At 39.2% G+C, this 16,533-nt stretch overlaps 1 protein-coding gene across 4 annotated transcripts in view; it reads left to right on the top strand.

The window, feature by feature from the left end:
* gabbr2 (gamma-aminobutyric acid (GABA) B receptor, 2) overlaps positions 1-16,533 on the top strand; it is a 381,082-nt gene that overhangs the window by 246,160 nt on the left and 118,389 nt on the right. For all 4 annotated transcript variants that reach the window (XM_061931201.1, XM_061931198.1, XM_061931199.1 and 1 more), the window contains 4 exons: positions 4,877-4,937; positions 8,543-8,623; positions 11,504-11,654; positions 11,719-11,851. In XM_061931201.1, coding sequence (XP_061787185.1) covers positions 4,877-4,937; positions 8,543-8,623; positions 11,504-11,654; positions 11,719-11,851 — 426 coding nt within the window. The remainder of the gene's footprint in view (positions 1-4,876; positions 4,938-8,542; positions 8,624-11,503; positions 11,655-11,718; positions 11,852-16,533) is intronic.

The following is a 16,533-nucleotide window of genomic DNA, read 5'->3' as shown; positions in this document are numbered from 1 at the left end:
TGTCCAGTTTTGGAGTTGATGTCAGCAGGCTAGGGAAGCTAGGGTCGATATTCTTCTCTTGATCATCTTCGGTGGCATAAGGGACGGTGTGAGCCAAGACATCCAGGGGGTTTAGCTCGCTCGTCTGCGGGAACAAACTGCCGCCATTGCTTGCCGTGCTACCGAGGTCCTTTGTCCCTGAATTGCTCACACACTCCGGCAGATTCAATGGGGGTCTGGCGGCAGATTTCTTTGACTTTATGGTTGGAAATGCATCTGCTTTGAGTGTCGCAGGATATCCACACATTCTTGCCATCTCTGTCGTAGCATAGCTTTCGTCGGTAAAGTGTGCGGAACAAATTTCTTGCCACTTTCGCATCTTTGGGCCACTGGTGCAACTTGAATCCGTCCCTGTTCGTGTTGTTACACCCTCCGACAACACACCGACGAGGCATGATGTCTCCAAGGTACGGAAAACAGTCGAAAAAAACGGAAAATAACAGAGCTGATTTGACTCGGTGTTTGAGAAAATGGCGTATTGCTTCCCGATGCGACGTCACATTGTGACGTCATCGCTCCGAGAGCGAATAATAGAAAGGCGTTTAATTCGCCAAAATTCACCCATTTAGAGTTCGTAAATCGGTTAAAAAAATATATGGTCTTTTTTCTGCAACATCAAGGTATATATTGACGCTTACATAGGTCTGGTGATAATGTTCCCCTTTAACAAAAAATGTCACTCAAAAATTTGAGGAAAGAATGAAAGAAAAAAAACTGATAACTCACCACTTCGGCAGTGTATGCTCTTTACCACATCAAAAACTGTAAGATCATCACTGTGTGAGAACATTTTAACAAGAAATGGGCAACAAATTATGTTAGTATCTGCTTTTAAATATTTAGGATTTTTAATTGATGACCACTTGAGTTTTAAGGAGCACATTCAGTATGTTGTAAAAAAACTGAAACTTTTACTGGGATTTTATTATAGAAACAAGTCTTGCTTTTCTTTTACTGTGAAACAGAAATTGGTGGAAACAACCTTTTTACCTGTTATTGACTATGGAGATGTGTTGTACATGAATGCTACTGCTGGTTGTCTCCATAAGCTGGATAGTGTGTACCACGGGGCACTGACATTCATCACCAACTTACTCACCATTGTGTGTTATACTCAATGGTTAACTGGACATCTTTATGTGCTGGACGCCTCAATCATTGGTATGTTTTCATCTACAAAACCATTCTGGGTATCACTCCATCTTATCTGTCTTGTCTTTTAACAAAGAAACAAGGAAGTCACAATCTTCGTTCAATGAATGTTCTGCAATTTGTCGTCCCCAAAGTAAGAACTGAACTGGGCAAGAAAGCATTTAGGTTTTCAGCACCGAAGGCTTGGAATAACCTACAATCGAACATTAAACTTCAAACCCTAGTTACGTTGAATGAGTTTAAAGCTTCTGTGAAAGGACTGCAGTCTACCTTGTCTGTATGCACATGTGTCATGTGAGCAAGTTTTAATGTTGTAAATGTGATGTTTTATGTATTTGTTTACTGTTTTTAATGTAACCTTGCTGCTGCCCTCTTGGCCAGGTTTCCCTTGGAAAAGAGATCTTTGATCTCAATGGGATTTTACCTGGTTAAATAAAGGCTAATAATAACAATAATAAATTCGGCTGAATAAACTAAATAACAAAAAATCACTGCTGAGGAGGAAAAAAAGAAAACTCAAAATAGCAACGAAGGAATTCAGGATCAAGGAATATAAACACAAGACGAGGCAAGGCAAGGACATACTAGCTAGAGAGGCACGAATACACGAGACAATCTGGCACAGAACAAAGGGAGGCGTGGGCTTATAAAACACATGAGGGTAATGGGAAACAGGTGGAAACAATCAGGGGGTCAGGGATGACGTCAGACTGATGACACAAAAGGAAGGGCAAGTGATCTGACACGAGAGGAGTTACTTTTCAAAATAAAACATGCAATTCACAAGAAAGAAGAAACCAAGACAAGACATCCCGTATTACCACCCGCACCTCACCATTAGCATCACAGCTAACGTTACCATGTCGCTACCTGTCTGCTCCGCGGGAGCGTATGACGTTGCACGCGCGACAGTATGTGACGTATGTAAGAAGGTGCGCTTGGTTTATGTCTCTGTGAGAGTGAGTAGAGCCTGTAGTGTAATGCAACTGCCTGAGAACGTATACTCCAATATCACCATATAGTCATTTTCTATATCGCACTGAGACAAACCCGCGATATATCCAGTATATCGATATATGGCCCAGCCCTAGTGACAATATTCTTATTTTAAGGTATTTCTGGGTTCATTGAGGTTAGCTAATTGTACGTGTTTTGTAAAGTCTTGACAAGCCAAATGTTCTTGTTCTATTGGCAGATAATTTTGCTTAGTTCAAATAAAATACCCCTCATTCTTGTATTTTTTTCTTCTTGTTTTTGAACACTGACTTTTTGCAGTGCATTGACCTTATTTGTACGTGAACAGTGACATGTACATTATGTGCGTATGCGAATGGACCAACACAAATTGGCGCTCGAGCTTCCTTCTCCTTGAAAAGAGCGCACACCCAGAGAAGCTTTTAAGCAGCTAGCTGAAGCTCTTCTGTTTGGCTCGCGAGCTAAGCGCTGTGGTTTAGGAGCTGTGCTAGCAGATGGACTGAGTCATGTGACCAGTGGAGGAAGAGGGGGATGGATGAAGACAGAGGAGGAGAGATAAAGACCAAATTGATTGGACTACATTTGACGATAACGCAGCAAAGCTGAATTGCTTTTGTCTTCTTTGTCCGTTCTGCGGCTTAAAAAGGCTTCTTATCTTGTTCCCCTCCGAGCTTCAATCAACACCTCTTTCCTCTTTCTCATTTGCCATTTTCAACATGTCTGCTTGATCCCTGACCACTTCCTGGGTTAGCCTCAGCCAAATGTCACACGCTCTTTTCATCCAAACGGCTGACTAAATGACTAAATGATGGCCAACATTATAAACCATCAATCACTTGGCTATTTAAAAACGTGGAGGCAGTTTAAAGAAAGATGTTGACATAGTTGGCTTCTAGTTATGATTAATAACATGTTAAGCTGTTTGTTTACATGCTTTTTTTTATTTCTCTTTGCTATTTGGGCTTATTGGACCCTAATTAGAATAAAAAGTAAGAATCATCTTTTGATATGATGTACTTAGTCCATAAGTACACATACGTGTACTTCATGTTTAGTGACATGCTAATTCTTACTTTTACACCTTTTTTCCAAATTCCATTGTATGTTATACTCTTCTGACACCACCAGATGGCAGTGTAAGTGTCCACATAAGCGGCCATAAGACCCCAATTCAGTAGTGTAAACAATTTTGGAAATAAGAGCTAAAAGGATGTGGCCACTAAGCCTTTAGAGGTTTTAACTATACATTAAAAGCTCTAATAGTTGGACTAAAAATGTTTTGCAGCACAAATGTAACACAAACGATTGGGACATGTTTGAGTTGAGATTTTGACAGTTGGGGTTGAGATATGAATTATAACATGTTAATTACACATTAATAACATAAAACATATAATGTTAATAACATAAAACTATAACGGTTGGACCAAACATTTTGCTGCACAACCGAATGGGACAAGTTTGGGGAGATTTTACAGTTGGGAGTGTTCAGTTATGATTAATAACATGTTAATTACACGTTAACAACTTAAAACTATAATAGTTTGACCAAAAATGTTTTGCAGCACAAATGTAACACAAGTTTGGGTTCAGATACGATTAATATAATGTTAATTACATGTTAACATAAAACATATCATGTTAATAACATAAAAATTGAAATAGTTGGACCAAACATTTTGCTGCACAAACGAATGGGACAAGTTTGGGAAGATTTTGACAGTTGGGAGTTCAGTTATGAGTATTAACATGGTAATTACACGTTAATAACAAAACTTAACACGTTAATAAACATAAGAACGGTGATAGTTGGATCAACCTGTCGTCACGTCTGCTTTTCCTTCATACAAACAGCGTGTCGGCCCAATCACATAATATCTATGCCTTTTTACACACACAAGTGAATGCCACGCATACTTGGTCAACAGCCATACAAGTCACACTGAGGGTGGCCGGATAAACAACTTTAACACTGTTACAAATTTGCGCCACACTGTGAACCCACACCAAACAAGAATGACAAACACATTTCGGGAGAACATCCGCACCGTAACACAACATAAACACAACAGAACAAATACCCAGAAACCCTTGCAGCACTAATTCTTCCGGGACGGTACAATATACACCCCCAACAACACCTCCCACACACACACCTCAACCCCGACCCCCCAACCCCGCCCACCTCAACCTCCTCATGCTCTCTCAGGGAGAGCATGTCCCAAATTCCAAGCTGCTGTTTTGAGGCATGTTAAAAAAAAGAATGCACTTTGTGACTTCAATAATAAATATGGCAGTGCCATGTTGGCATTTTTTTCCATAACTTGAGTTGATTTATTTTGGAAAACCTTGTTACATTGTTTAATGCATCCAGCGGGGCATCACAACAAAATTAGGCATAATAATGTGTTAATTCCACCACTGTATATATCGGTATCGATTGATATCGGTATCGATAATTAAGAGTTGGACAATATCGGAATATCAGATATCGGCAAAAAATACATTATCGGACATCTCTAGACAAAAGCAATGGATCCTGTCTCAGAAGCAGCCAATAAGGTGTCAAGTTTGAAGTCACGTGACTGCAAAATAGCCTAAAAAAGGCAGTTACCTGGATCATTAACACTTCAATGATGTTTTCAAACTATAGAAATGATTCCAATGGTTAAAACGTGGAGTGTTTTATGGCGTGTTGTCTTTCTTTCAGGGCCAGGTCATGTTCCGCAACGGAGAGCGCATGGGCACCATCAAGTTCAACCAGTTTCAAGGTAAACAGTCACATATTCGTCTGCTGTGGATGGGAGAAAATCCCCTCTGGAGGTTTCAGAAATCTTGCAGAAAAAGCAAAAAAGGAATCATCCGTGCTCCCAGGACAATCGCATTGTTGTGTTGGAAGTGGTGCAGTCTAGCCATTTAGCATAACTCGCTTACGTCGCACATGATGAGCTTGGATCGCGACCAAGTGGACTCGGATATATATATTTAAAAAAAAAAGGCTCAGAGTCGGCGTGTCCGCTTGTGGAAAATGGAGGCTAAAGAGATTTGGTTGTCCAAATCCAGTCTGGTTGGAACACTTTGAGGAGGCCATTGGAGGAATGTTACGTTATGTTCAGAACAGGACATGTTTCAAGCAATAAGTGTTAAATACCCTATGTTCTGGACTATAGAGCGCACCGGTATATAAGTCACACCCACTAAATTTTAGAAGAAAACTTTTTTTTTTTGTAAATCTTTATTTACTTATTGCTTCCAAATGTTGTCTGTGACACAGCAGTAAAACGGCTGATCAAACAAAACAGAAGTCATGGTCATGGACCCACTATATACGGAAGCTAACTCTCCAATCAGCTAAACAGACTGAATAACTCCACGGTGACGTTTCTGTGAATTTACTAAGCAATCTGTGAAAGTGAAACAATACAAAAAGAATGTCGTTGTAAGTTAATAATACTGTGGAAGTTGCTTCCTAGCAGGTTCCGCTGATCACACACGTCCACAGGAATCAGGCGTTCAGAGTTGAACTAGGTCATCATCAATGATTTCAATATTCGACTTTTCAGTCCGTGTCATTGCTCTCCAAACTCTCCAAGCCCTTCTTCTCCTGCTGTTCCCGACCGCTACTGTTAAAGACAACAGGTGATTAGACAACTCGTACCACCTGGGAAATCTAATCACCTGTTCAGCTGTGTCTCGCCGTCGGCACTGCCACGCCCCCGTCTGATGGTACTCTGTCCTCAGCACCACGGACAGAGGCTGTGACCTCCGCTCCTGCAGGCAGCGCTGGCCACACCTCCCTCCACAAATACTAACACAGACACTCGTAATTGTTTGATGCTAACGACATTAGCTGTATTACATTACGATAGCACGTATAAATATGCATGAAAACACTCCTACAAACATCACACATGGCACGGTTTAATAAGTATAAGCAGTTTTAGTTATATTGTAAAACTTCCAAACGTTGCTTGGAGTGATGAATGAAGAATCCATACGAGTAGAAACGCTACGGACGATTAGAAGTTCAAAGTACACAGCACTTTTTAAAAAGATTTACTGTTTTTTACTGCTTCATGCACGAGCACTTCAAAAGGCATCAAGACCATTCTCCAACCTTGCAGAGGTAGTAAAACGGCTCTTTTTGTCATTTTCTTTTGTATCCCTGACCCGAAGCATTCATTTCAAGTTTCTACTAGGGTTGTACGGTATGTACTAGTATAGTATCACGGTACTAATCAATCAAAAACGGTACTATAATCTGTTTGGGAAGTACCGGATCGCGCGTCGTCGTGACATTGCTGGTTTTACGAGCATATTGGGCAGCGCACACACACAGAGTACTTACAAGCAGACACAGAGTGTAGACAGAAAAGAGAGAATGGACGCATTTTGGTGTAAAAAGTAAAGATAAAGGTGAAGTTATAACACTGAAACACCCTCAGAAAGAGCTGCTTTAAGACATGGATAGCTAGCTAGCGGCTAATTTCCATCCGCAGTCTGCAGTATTGTAGCTACTTCTAAATCACTAATCCTTGTCTCCATGGCGACAAATAAAGTGAGTTTCTTACAAGTATTATTATCACTGCAGGACGAGGAATAGCTAAACATGCTTCACTACACACCGTAGCTCACCGGCATCACAATGTAAACAAACGCCATGGGTGGATCTACACCTGACATCCACTGTAATGATACCAAGTACAAGAGCGTATCTAGTTTACTACTATGATTACATTGATATTTTTTATCGTCACAAAATTCATATTATATTCATAAAGTCAGTAAATATGTCCCTGGACACATGAGGACTTTGAATATGACCAATGTATGATCCTGTAACTACTTGGTATCGGATCGATACATAAATGTGTGGTATCATCCAAAACTAATGTAAAGTATCAAAGAAGAGAAGAATAAGTGATTATTACATTTTAACAGAAGTGTAGATAAAACATGTAGAAACAGAAAATAAGCAGATATTAACAGTAAATGAACAAGTAGATTAATAATCAATTTTTACAGCATCCATCCATTTTCTACCGCTTATTCCCTTTGGGGTCGCGGGGGCGCTGGAGCCTATCTCAGCTACAATAGTATGATAAATGACACAATATGATACTGCATACGTCAGCAGACTAATTAGGAGTCTTTGTTTGTTTACTTAAATAAATAAATGAAAAATGCGTTGTACTTGTGTAGCGCTTTTCTACCTTCAAGATACTCGAAGCGCTTTGACACTACTTCCACATTTACCCATTCACACACACATTCACACACTGATGGAGGGAGCTGCCATGCAAGGCGCTAACCAGCAGCCATCAGGAGCAAGGGTGACGTGTCTTGCTCAGGACACAACGGACATGACGAGGTTGGTACTAGGTGGGGATTGAACCAGGGACCCTCGGGTTGCGCACGGCCACTCTTCCACTGCGCCACGCCGTCCCATCAAAATACTTAAAAAAGAGGTCGTCAGGAAATTGGGCAGATCCTGTCATCTCTCCGCTCTGAAGTCCTTGGGCCAAAACAACATCCTTCCGCTGACCACCATACATGAAAGAACACTTACTACTAAAAGACAAGTTGTCTAGTATGTTCACTATTTTATTTAAGGTCTAAATTACAATAATAAACGTATGTTTCATGTACACTAAGATTTGTTGTTAAAATAAAGCCAATAATGAAATTTTTTTGTGGTCCCTTTTATTTAGAAAAGTATCAAAATACATTTTGGTACCAGTACCAAAATATTGGTAAGGGGACAACCCTAGTTTCTACAACAAAGATTATTGTATTTTGGGGCAATTTTGGTCAAAAATGTGTTGCACCACTCGGCTAAAAACATTTATTTACAAAATTAAATCAAATCTACAGATTAATGGAACAAATAATCGATAGAAGAAAAAAAACTCTCCTGGCCAAAAGGCTCCTCGATCCTAATTTGTGTACGCACATATGGTTTACAAGTCAATGTCTGCGCTGTACACAAGTCCAAAGATGGAAGGAGGCGATGGAGGAGTCTGCCTCCCGTGCTGCTGTTTGTCTGACAAGGTCTCCCGGCGGGAAAACACTCCAAAATGTTGCCTTTAGCATTCATGGTGTTTGCTTGTTTGCCCTCCTCCTCATAGCTCCTCTTTATTGCCCGTCTGCTCTCCTTGAGGTGAAATAAAGGGATAATTGAAACCATATAAAAGAAGAAAAGCATATTAAAAAGCATATTAAACTGCAGCACGTTCCTTAAATGATGCGAGTACTTTATTATCTGTTATGGATATGTTCTTGTTTTGTCTTTACCCCCAGCCTCTGATTGGGAACAACTTCTTTGTTTAGTCCAAGTCGCCCATCAAGCATAATTGTGTGTCTTTGTTGGCAACAGAGGGTCAGGAGGTGAAGGTGGGGGAATACAACGCCATCGCCGACGTGCTCGACCTCATCAACAACTCCATACGCTTCCAAGGTAAACACACCTGTTGCTTACCTTTAGCCAAGATGTGGAGAAGAAGAACATTTTATGACAAAAACATTGTTTTTTGGGGCGTAAATGGCCTACTAACTAACTGATGGACCAACAAGATACCCAGGGAATGTTCTGGAAATGAGTTAAAACGTTAGAAGGACAAAAGAACACAATAGAAAGTGTAATGTTAATATTTTGCAGAATATTGTTTAATACAGGAGTCCCCACACATACTTTTCAATTGACTACCTCATTCATATATATCATTAATATGTATTTAGTTAAAGGTGTTTAATGATAACACAAGCATGTTTAACACATACAAACCCCAAAAGCAGTGAAGTTGTCACGTTGTGTAAATGGTAAATAAAAAGAATACAACAAATCCTTTTCAACTTATATTCAATTGAATAGACTGCAAAGACAAGATATTTCATTTGTTATTTTTAGCAAATATTAGCTCATTTGGAATTTGATGCCTGCAACATGTTTCAAAAAATCTGGCACAAGTGGCAAAAAAGACTGAGAAAGTTGAGGAATGCTCATCAAAGACTTACTTGGAACATCCCACAGGTGAACAAGCTAATTGGGAACAGGTGGGTGCCATGATTGGGTATAAAAGCAGCTTCCATGAAATGCTCAGTCATTCACAAACAAGGACGGGGCGAGGGTCACCACTTTGTCTACAAATGCCTGAGCAAATTGTTGAAGAACAACATTTCTCAACCAGCTATTGCAAGGAATTTAGGGATTTCACCATCTACGCTCCGTAATATCATCAAAAGGTTCAGAGAATCTGAAGAAATCACTGCAGGTAAGCCAGGATATTACGGACCTTGGATCCCTCAGGCATCAACAAGCGACATCAGTGTGTAAAGGATATCACCACATGGGCTCAGGAACACTTCAGAAAACCACTGTCAGTAACTACAGTTGGTCGCTACATCTGTAAGTGCAAGTTAAAACTATATTATGCAAAGCCAAAGCCATTTATCAACAACACCCAGAAACGCCGTCGGCTTCGCTGGGCCCGAGCTCATCTAAGATGGACTGATGCAAAGTGGAAAAGTGTTCTGTGGTCTGACGAGTCCACATTTCAAATTGATTTTGGAAACTGTGGACGTCGTGTCCTCCGGACCAAAGAGGAAAAGAACCATCCGGATTGTTATAGGCGCAAAGTGTAAAAGGCAGCATGTGTGATGGTATGGGGGTGTATTAGTGCCCAAGACATGAGTAACTTACACATCTGCGAAGGCACCATTAATGCTGAAAGGTACATACAGGTTTTGGAGCAACATATGTTGCCATCCAAGCAACGTTACCATGGACGCCCCTGCTTATTTCAGCAAGACAATGCCAAGCCACGTGTTACATCAACGTGGCTTCATAGTAAAAGAGTGCGGGTACTAGACTGGCCTGCCTGTAGTCCAGACATTGAAAATGTGTGGTGCAATATGAAGGCTAAAATATGAGAAGGGAGACTGTTGAACAACTTAAGCTGTACATCAAGCAAGAATGGGAAATAATTCCACTTCAAAAATGTGTCTCCTCAGTTCCCAAACCTTTACTGAGTGTTGTTAAAAGGAAAGGCCATGTAACACAGTGGTAAAAATGCCCCTCTGACAACTGTTTTGCAATGTGTTGCTGCCATGAAATTCTAAGTTCATGATTATTTACAAAAAATAACAAAGTTTCTCAGTGTGAACATGAAATATCTTGTCTTTGCAGTCTATTCAATTGAATATAAGTTGAAAAGGATTTGTTGTATTCTCTTTTTATTTACCATTTACACAACGTGACAACTTCACTGCTTTTGAGCTTTGTAGATTCCTTTCTTTCATGAAGACAAGAATATAAGTTGGTGTGATTGTGACGACTTGCATTGATAGGAGTGTGCAGGGTAAATAGAGATGAGTGTCCAGAGTAAATAGAGATGAGTGTGCAGGGTAAATAGAGATGAGTGTCCAGGGTAAATAGAGATGAGTGTGCAGGGTAAATAGAGATGAGTGTGCAGGGTAAATAGAGATGAGTGTCCAGGGTAAATAGAGATGAGTGTGCAGGGTAAATAGAGATGAGTGTGCAGGGTAAATATAGATGAGTGTCCAGGGTAAATAGAGATGAGTGTCCAGGGTAAATAGAGATGAGTGTGCAGGGTAAATAGAGATGAGTGTGCAGGGTAAATAGAGATGAGTGTCCAGGGTAAATAGAGATGAGTGTGCAGGGTAAATATAGATGAGTGTCCAGGGTAAATAGAGATGAGTGTCCAGGGTAAATAGAGATGAGTGTGCAGGGTAAATAGAGATGAGTGTCCAGGGTAAATAGAGATGAGTGTCCAGGGTAAATAGAGATGAGTGTGCAGGGTAAATAGAGATGAGTGTCCAGGGTAAATAGAGATGAGTGTGCAGGGTAAATATAGATGAGTGTCCAGGGTAAATAGAGATGAGTGTCCAGGGTAAATAGAGATGAGTGTGCAGGGTAAATAGAGATGAGTGTCCAGGGTAAATAGAGATGAGTGTCCAGGGTAAATAGAGATGAGTGTGCAGGGTAAATAGAGATGCGTGTGCAGGGTAAATAGAGATGAGTGTGCAGGGTAAATAGAGATGAGTGTGCAGGGTAAATAGAGATGAGTGTCCAGGGTAAATAGAGATGAGTGTGCAGGGTAAATAGAGATGCGTGTGCAGGGTAAATAGAGATGTGTAAGGCTGCCATCGATCGGCCAAGGAGGAGAGAAACAAAAGCGTGAGATAAGAAAGTGCAGCGTCTGACCACAATAACTCCACGGCCATGATGCTGAGCCGGGAGGAAACAGGAAATGGGCTCTCGGATTGCCGGGCGTCGCTGGTTGACCCACTTTCATGTCACTTCTTCTTCTCTCCTCAGGCGTGGAGCCGCCCAAAGATCGTACCATCGTGCGTAAGGAGCGGCGGCACATCAACGTTCCGCTCTACAGCATCCTGTCCACCATCACCATCCTGGGCATGCTCATGGCCGGGGCCTTCCTCTTCTTCAACATCAAGAACCGCAACCACCGGTACGTGCTGGGAAGTCCTCCACGCCACAAGTGTGGACTGACACTGTGGTCTTTGTCCTGGCAGACTGATCAAGATGTCCAGTCCCTACATGAACAACCTCATCATCTTAGGAGGCCTGCTCTCCTACGCCTCCATCTTCCTCTTCGGGCTGGACGGAGGTTTCGTGTCGGACAAAGAGTTCGAGACTCTCTGCACGGTCAGTTCCATGTCGTCGTACTTATGACCTGTTTTCTGGGTCCTAAGTTCTTTATAGGGAAACTGCACTTTTGGGGGGAATTTTGCCTATCATTCACAATCACACTGCCAAAAGTCAGTGTTCAAAAACAAGAAGAAAAAAATACAAAAATGAGGGGTATTTTATTTGAACTAAGCAAAATTATCTGCCAATAGAACAAGAACATTTGGCTTGTCAAGACTTTCCAAAACAAGTCAAATTAGCTAACGTCAACGAATATTAATAAATAATAATAATAGATTTTATTTGTAAAAAAAAAAAAAAAAAGCACTTTCCATTGAGTAAACAACCTCAAAGTGCTACAGTGTATTAAAACAAATAAAAATTAAAAGATAATAACAATAAAAACTAGAACAGCCTAATAGCTAGAACTATTATGCATATATGTAAAAAAAAAAGAAAAAAAAAAAGGCTTTTCTAAGAAGAAGGGTTTTTAAGCCTTTTTTTAAAAGCATCCACAGTCTGTGGTGCCCTCAGGTGGTCAGGAACAGCGTTCCACAAACTGGGAGCGGCGGAGCAGAAACATTTTGTAAAAATTGTTTCCGGTTTATTGGGGTAAGGACTCCATTTATGTCGAAATAGCTTGGCTCTACGTGATACATTTACAGCGTCAAGTCACTTTCTTCTCACTTCCTGTTACTACATTATATATATACTTGCGGTGTGTATATTGTACATATTACATATTATTATGAAGGTGTCTGTTACTACATTATATATATACTTGCAGTGTGTATATTGTACATATTGGTATGAAGGTGTCTGTTACTACATTATATATATACTTGCAGTGTGTATATTGTACATATTGTTATGAAGGTGTCTGTTACTACATGATATATATACTTGTAGTGTGTATATTTTACATATTACATATTGTTATGAAGGTGTCTGTTACTACATTATATATATACTTGCAGTGTGTATATTGTACATATTACATATTGTTATGAAGGTGTCTGTTACTACATTATATATATACTTGCAGTGTGTATATTGTACATATTGTTATGAAGGTGTCTGTTACTACATTATATATATATACTTGCAGTGTGTATATTGTACATATTACATATTATTATGAAGGTGTCTGTTACTACATTATATATATATATATATATATATATATATATATATATACACTTGCAGTGTGTATATTGTACATATTACATGTTGTTATAAAGGTGTCTGTTACTACATTATACATATATTTACTTGCAGTGTGTATATTGTACATATTACATATTGTTATGAAGGTGTCTGTTACTACATTATATATATACTTGCAGTGTGTATATTGTACATATTACATATTATTATGAAGGTGTCTGTTACTACATTATATATATATATACTTGCAGTGTGTATATTGTACATATTGTTATGAAGGTGTCTGTTACTACATTATATATATATATACTTGCAGTGTGTAAATTGTACATATTACATATTATTATGAAGGTGTCTGTTACTACATTATATACAGTATATACTTGAAGTGTGTATATTGTACATATTGTTATGAAGGTGTCTGTTACTACATGATATATATACTTGCAGTGTGTATATTGTACATATTACATATTGTTATGAAGGTGTCTGTTACTACATTATATACAGGTAAAAGCCAGTAAATTAGAATATTTTGAAAAACTTGATTTATTTCAGTAATTGCATTCAAAAGGTGTAACTTGTACATTATATTTATTCATTGCACACAGACTGATGCATTCAAATGTTTATTTCATTTAATTTTGATGATTTGAAGTGGCATCAAATGAAAATCCAAAATTCCGTGTGTCACAAAATTAGAATATTGTGTAAGGCTAATACAAAAAAGGGATTTTTAGAAATGTTGGCCAACTGAAAAGTATGAAAATGAAAAATATGAGCATGTACAATACTCAATACTTGGTTGGAGCTCCTTTTGCCTCAATTACTGCGTTAATGCGGCGTGGCATGGAGTCGATGAGTTTCTGGAACTGCTCAGGTGTTATGAGAGCCCAGGTTGCTCTGATAGTGGCCTTCAACTCTTCTGCGTTTTTGGGTCTGGCATTCTGCATCTTCCTTTTCATAATACCCCACAGATTTTCTATGAGGCTAAGGTCAGGGGAGTTGGCGGGCCAATTTAGAACAGAAATACCATGGTCCGTAAACCAGGCACGGGTAGATTTTGCGCTGTGTGCAGGCGCCAAGTCCTGTTGGAACTTGAAATCTCCATCTCCATAGAGCAGGTCAGCAGCAGGAAGCATGAAGTGCTCTAAAACTTGCTGGTAGACAGCTGCGTTGACCCTGGATCTCAGGAAACAGAGTGGACCGACACCAGCAGATGACATGGCACCCCAAACCATCACTGATGGTGGAAACTTTGCACTAGACTTCAGGCAACGTGGATCCTGTGCCTCTCCTGTCTTCCTCCAGACTCTGGGACCTCGATTTCCAAAGGAAATGCAAAATTTGCATGGTTGGGTGATGGTTTGGGGTGCCATGTCATCTGCTGGTGTCGGTCCACTCTGTTTCCTGAGATCCAGGGTCAACGCAGCCGTCTACCAGCAAGTTTTAGAGCACTTCATGCTTCCTGCTGCTGACCTGCTCTATGGAGATGGAGATTTCAAGTTCCAACAGGACTTGGCGCCTGCACACAGCGCAAAATATACCCGTGCCTGGTTTACGGACCATGGTATTTCTGTTCTAAATTGGCCCGCCAACTCCCCTGACCTTAGCCCCATAGAAAATCTGTGGGGTATTGTGAAAAGGAAGATGCAGAATGCCAGACCCAAAAACGCAGAAGAGTTGAAGGCCACTATCAGAGCAACCTGGGCTCTCATAACACCTGAGCAGTGCCAGAAACTCATCGACTCCATGCCACGCCGCATTAACGCAGTAATTGAGGCAAAAGGAGCTCCAACCAAGTATTGAGTATTGTACATGCTCATATTTTTCATTTTCATACTTTTCAGTTGGCCAACATTTCTAAAAATCCCTTTTTTGTATTAGCCTTAAGTAATATTCTAATTTTGTGACACACAGAATTTTGGATTTTCATTTGTTGCCACTTCAAATCATCAAAATTAAATGAAATAAACATTTGAATGCATCAGTCTGTGTGCAATGAATAAATATAATGTACAAGTTACACCTTTTGAATGCAATTACTGAAATGAATCAAGTTTTTCAAAATATTCTAATTTACTGGCTTTTACCTGTATATACTTGCAGTGTGTATATTGTACATATTACATATTGTTATGAAGGTGTCTGTTACTACATTATATATATACTTGCAGTATGTATATTGTACATATTGTTATGAAGGTATCTGTTACTACATGATATATATACTTGCAGTGTATATTGTACATATTACATATTGTTATGAAGGTGTCTGTTACTACATTATATATATTTACTTGCAGTGTGTATATTGTACATATTACATATTGTTATGAAGGTGTCTGTTACTACATTATATATATACTTGCAGTGTGTATATTGTACATATTACATATTGTTATGAAGGTGTCTGTTACTACATTATATATATACTTGCAGTGTGTATATTGTACATATTACATATTGTTTTGAAGGTGTCTGTTACTACATTATATATATATACTTGCAGTGTGTATATTGTACATATTACATGTTGTTATGAAGGTGTCTGTTACTACATTATATATATACTTGCAGTGTGTATATTGTACATATTACATATTGTTATGAAGGTGTCTATTACTACATTATATATATATATACTTGCAGTGTGTATATTGTACATATTACATGTTGTTATGAAGGTGTCTGTTACTACATGATATATATACTTGCAGTGTGTATATTGTACATATTACATGTTGTTATGAAGGTGTCTGTTACTACATGATATATATACTTGCAGTGTGTATATTGTACATATTACATATTGTTTTGAAGGTGTCTGTTACTACATTATATATATATACTTGCAGTGTGTATATTGTACATATTACATATTGTTATGAAGGTGTCTGTTACTACATGATATATATACTTGCAGTGTGTATATTGTACATATTACATATTGTTATGAAGGTGTCTGTTACTACATGATATATATACTTGCAGTGTGTATATTGTACATATTACATATTGTTATGAAGGTGTCTGTTACTACATTATATATATACTTGCAGTGTGTATATTGTACATATTACATATTGTTATGAAGGTGTCTGTTACTACATTATGTTATAGTTATTACTGATATTGTTTGTCGCTGATTTAGCGACTGAAGATGAGTTAACAAAATAAGGTTCCTGGCGCCACAAGGCTCCTATCTTAATGGATCACACAAAGTTCCGTGATGAGACATTGTCGATAGCTGGATGAGGATATGATAAATGGGCTGAAAATGTGAAGAAGGCAAACAGACTTTGGTATCTTCAGCAAGCATTAGGCGTCCATCCGCCCTCAGGTGCCGACTGAGGATTTATTACAGAGGACGTGACGCCTCCATGATGGAGTCCGTAGGAAGGTGTACGTTTAAAGACACAGTGTAGTTATATTTGGCTCTGCGAGGCTATTTTAACCAACTCTGAAAACAGATCTGAGCGAGACGTGAGTGTGACCGGCTGCCACTCCACACCACCCCACAGCGTGATGCC

This window comes from Nerophis lumbriciformis, linkage group LG37 (assembly GCF_033978685.3).
Source record: "Nerophis lumbriciformis linkage group LG37, RoL_Nlum_v2.1, whole genome shotgun sequence".
Lineage (NCBI taxonomy): Eukaryota > Metazoa > Chordata > Actinopteri > Syngnathiformes > Syngnathidae > Nerophis > Nerophis lumbriciformis.
Note: the sequence above shows the minus strand (reverse complement) of the source record. Positions and strands in the feature narration are given on the sequence as shown.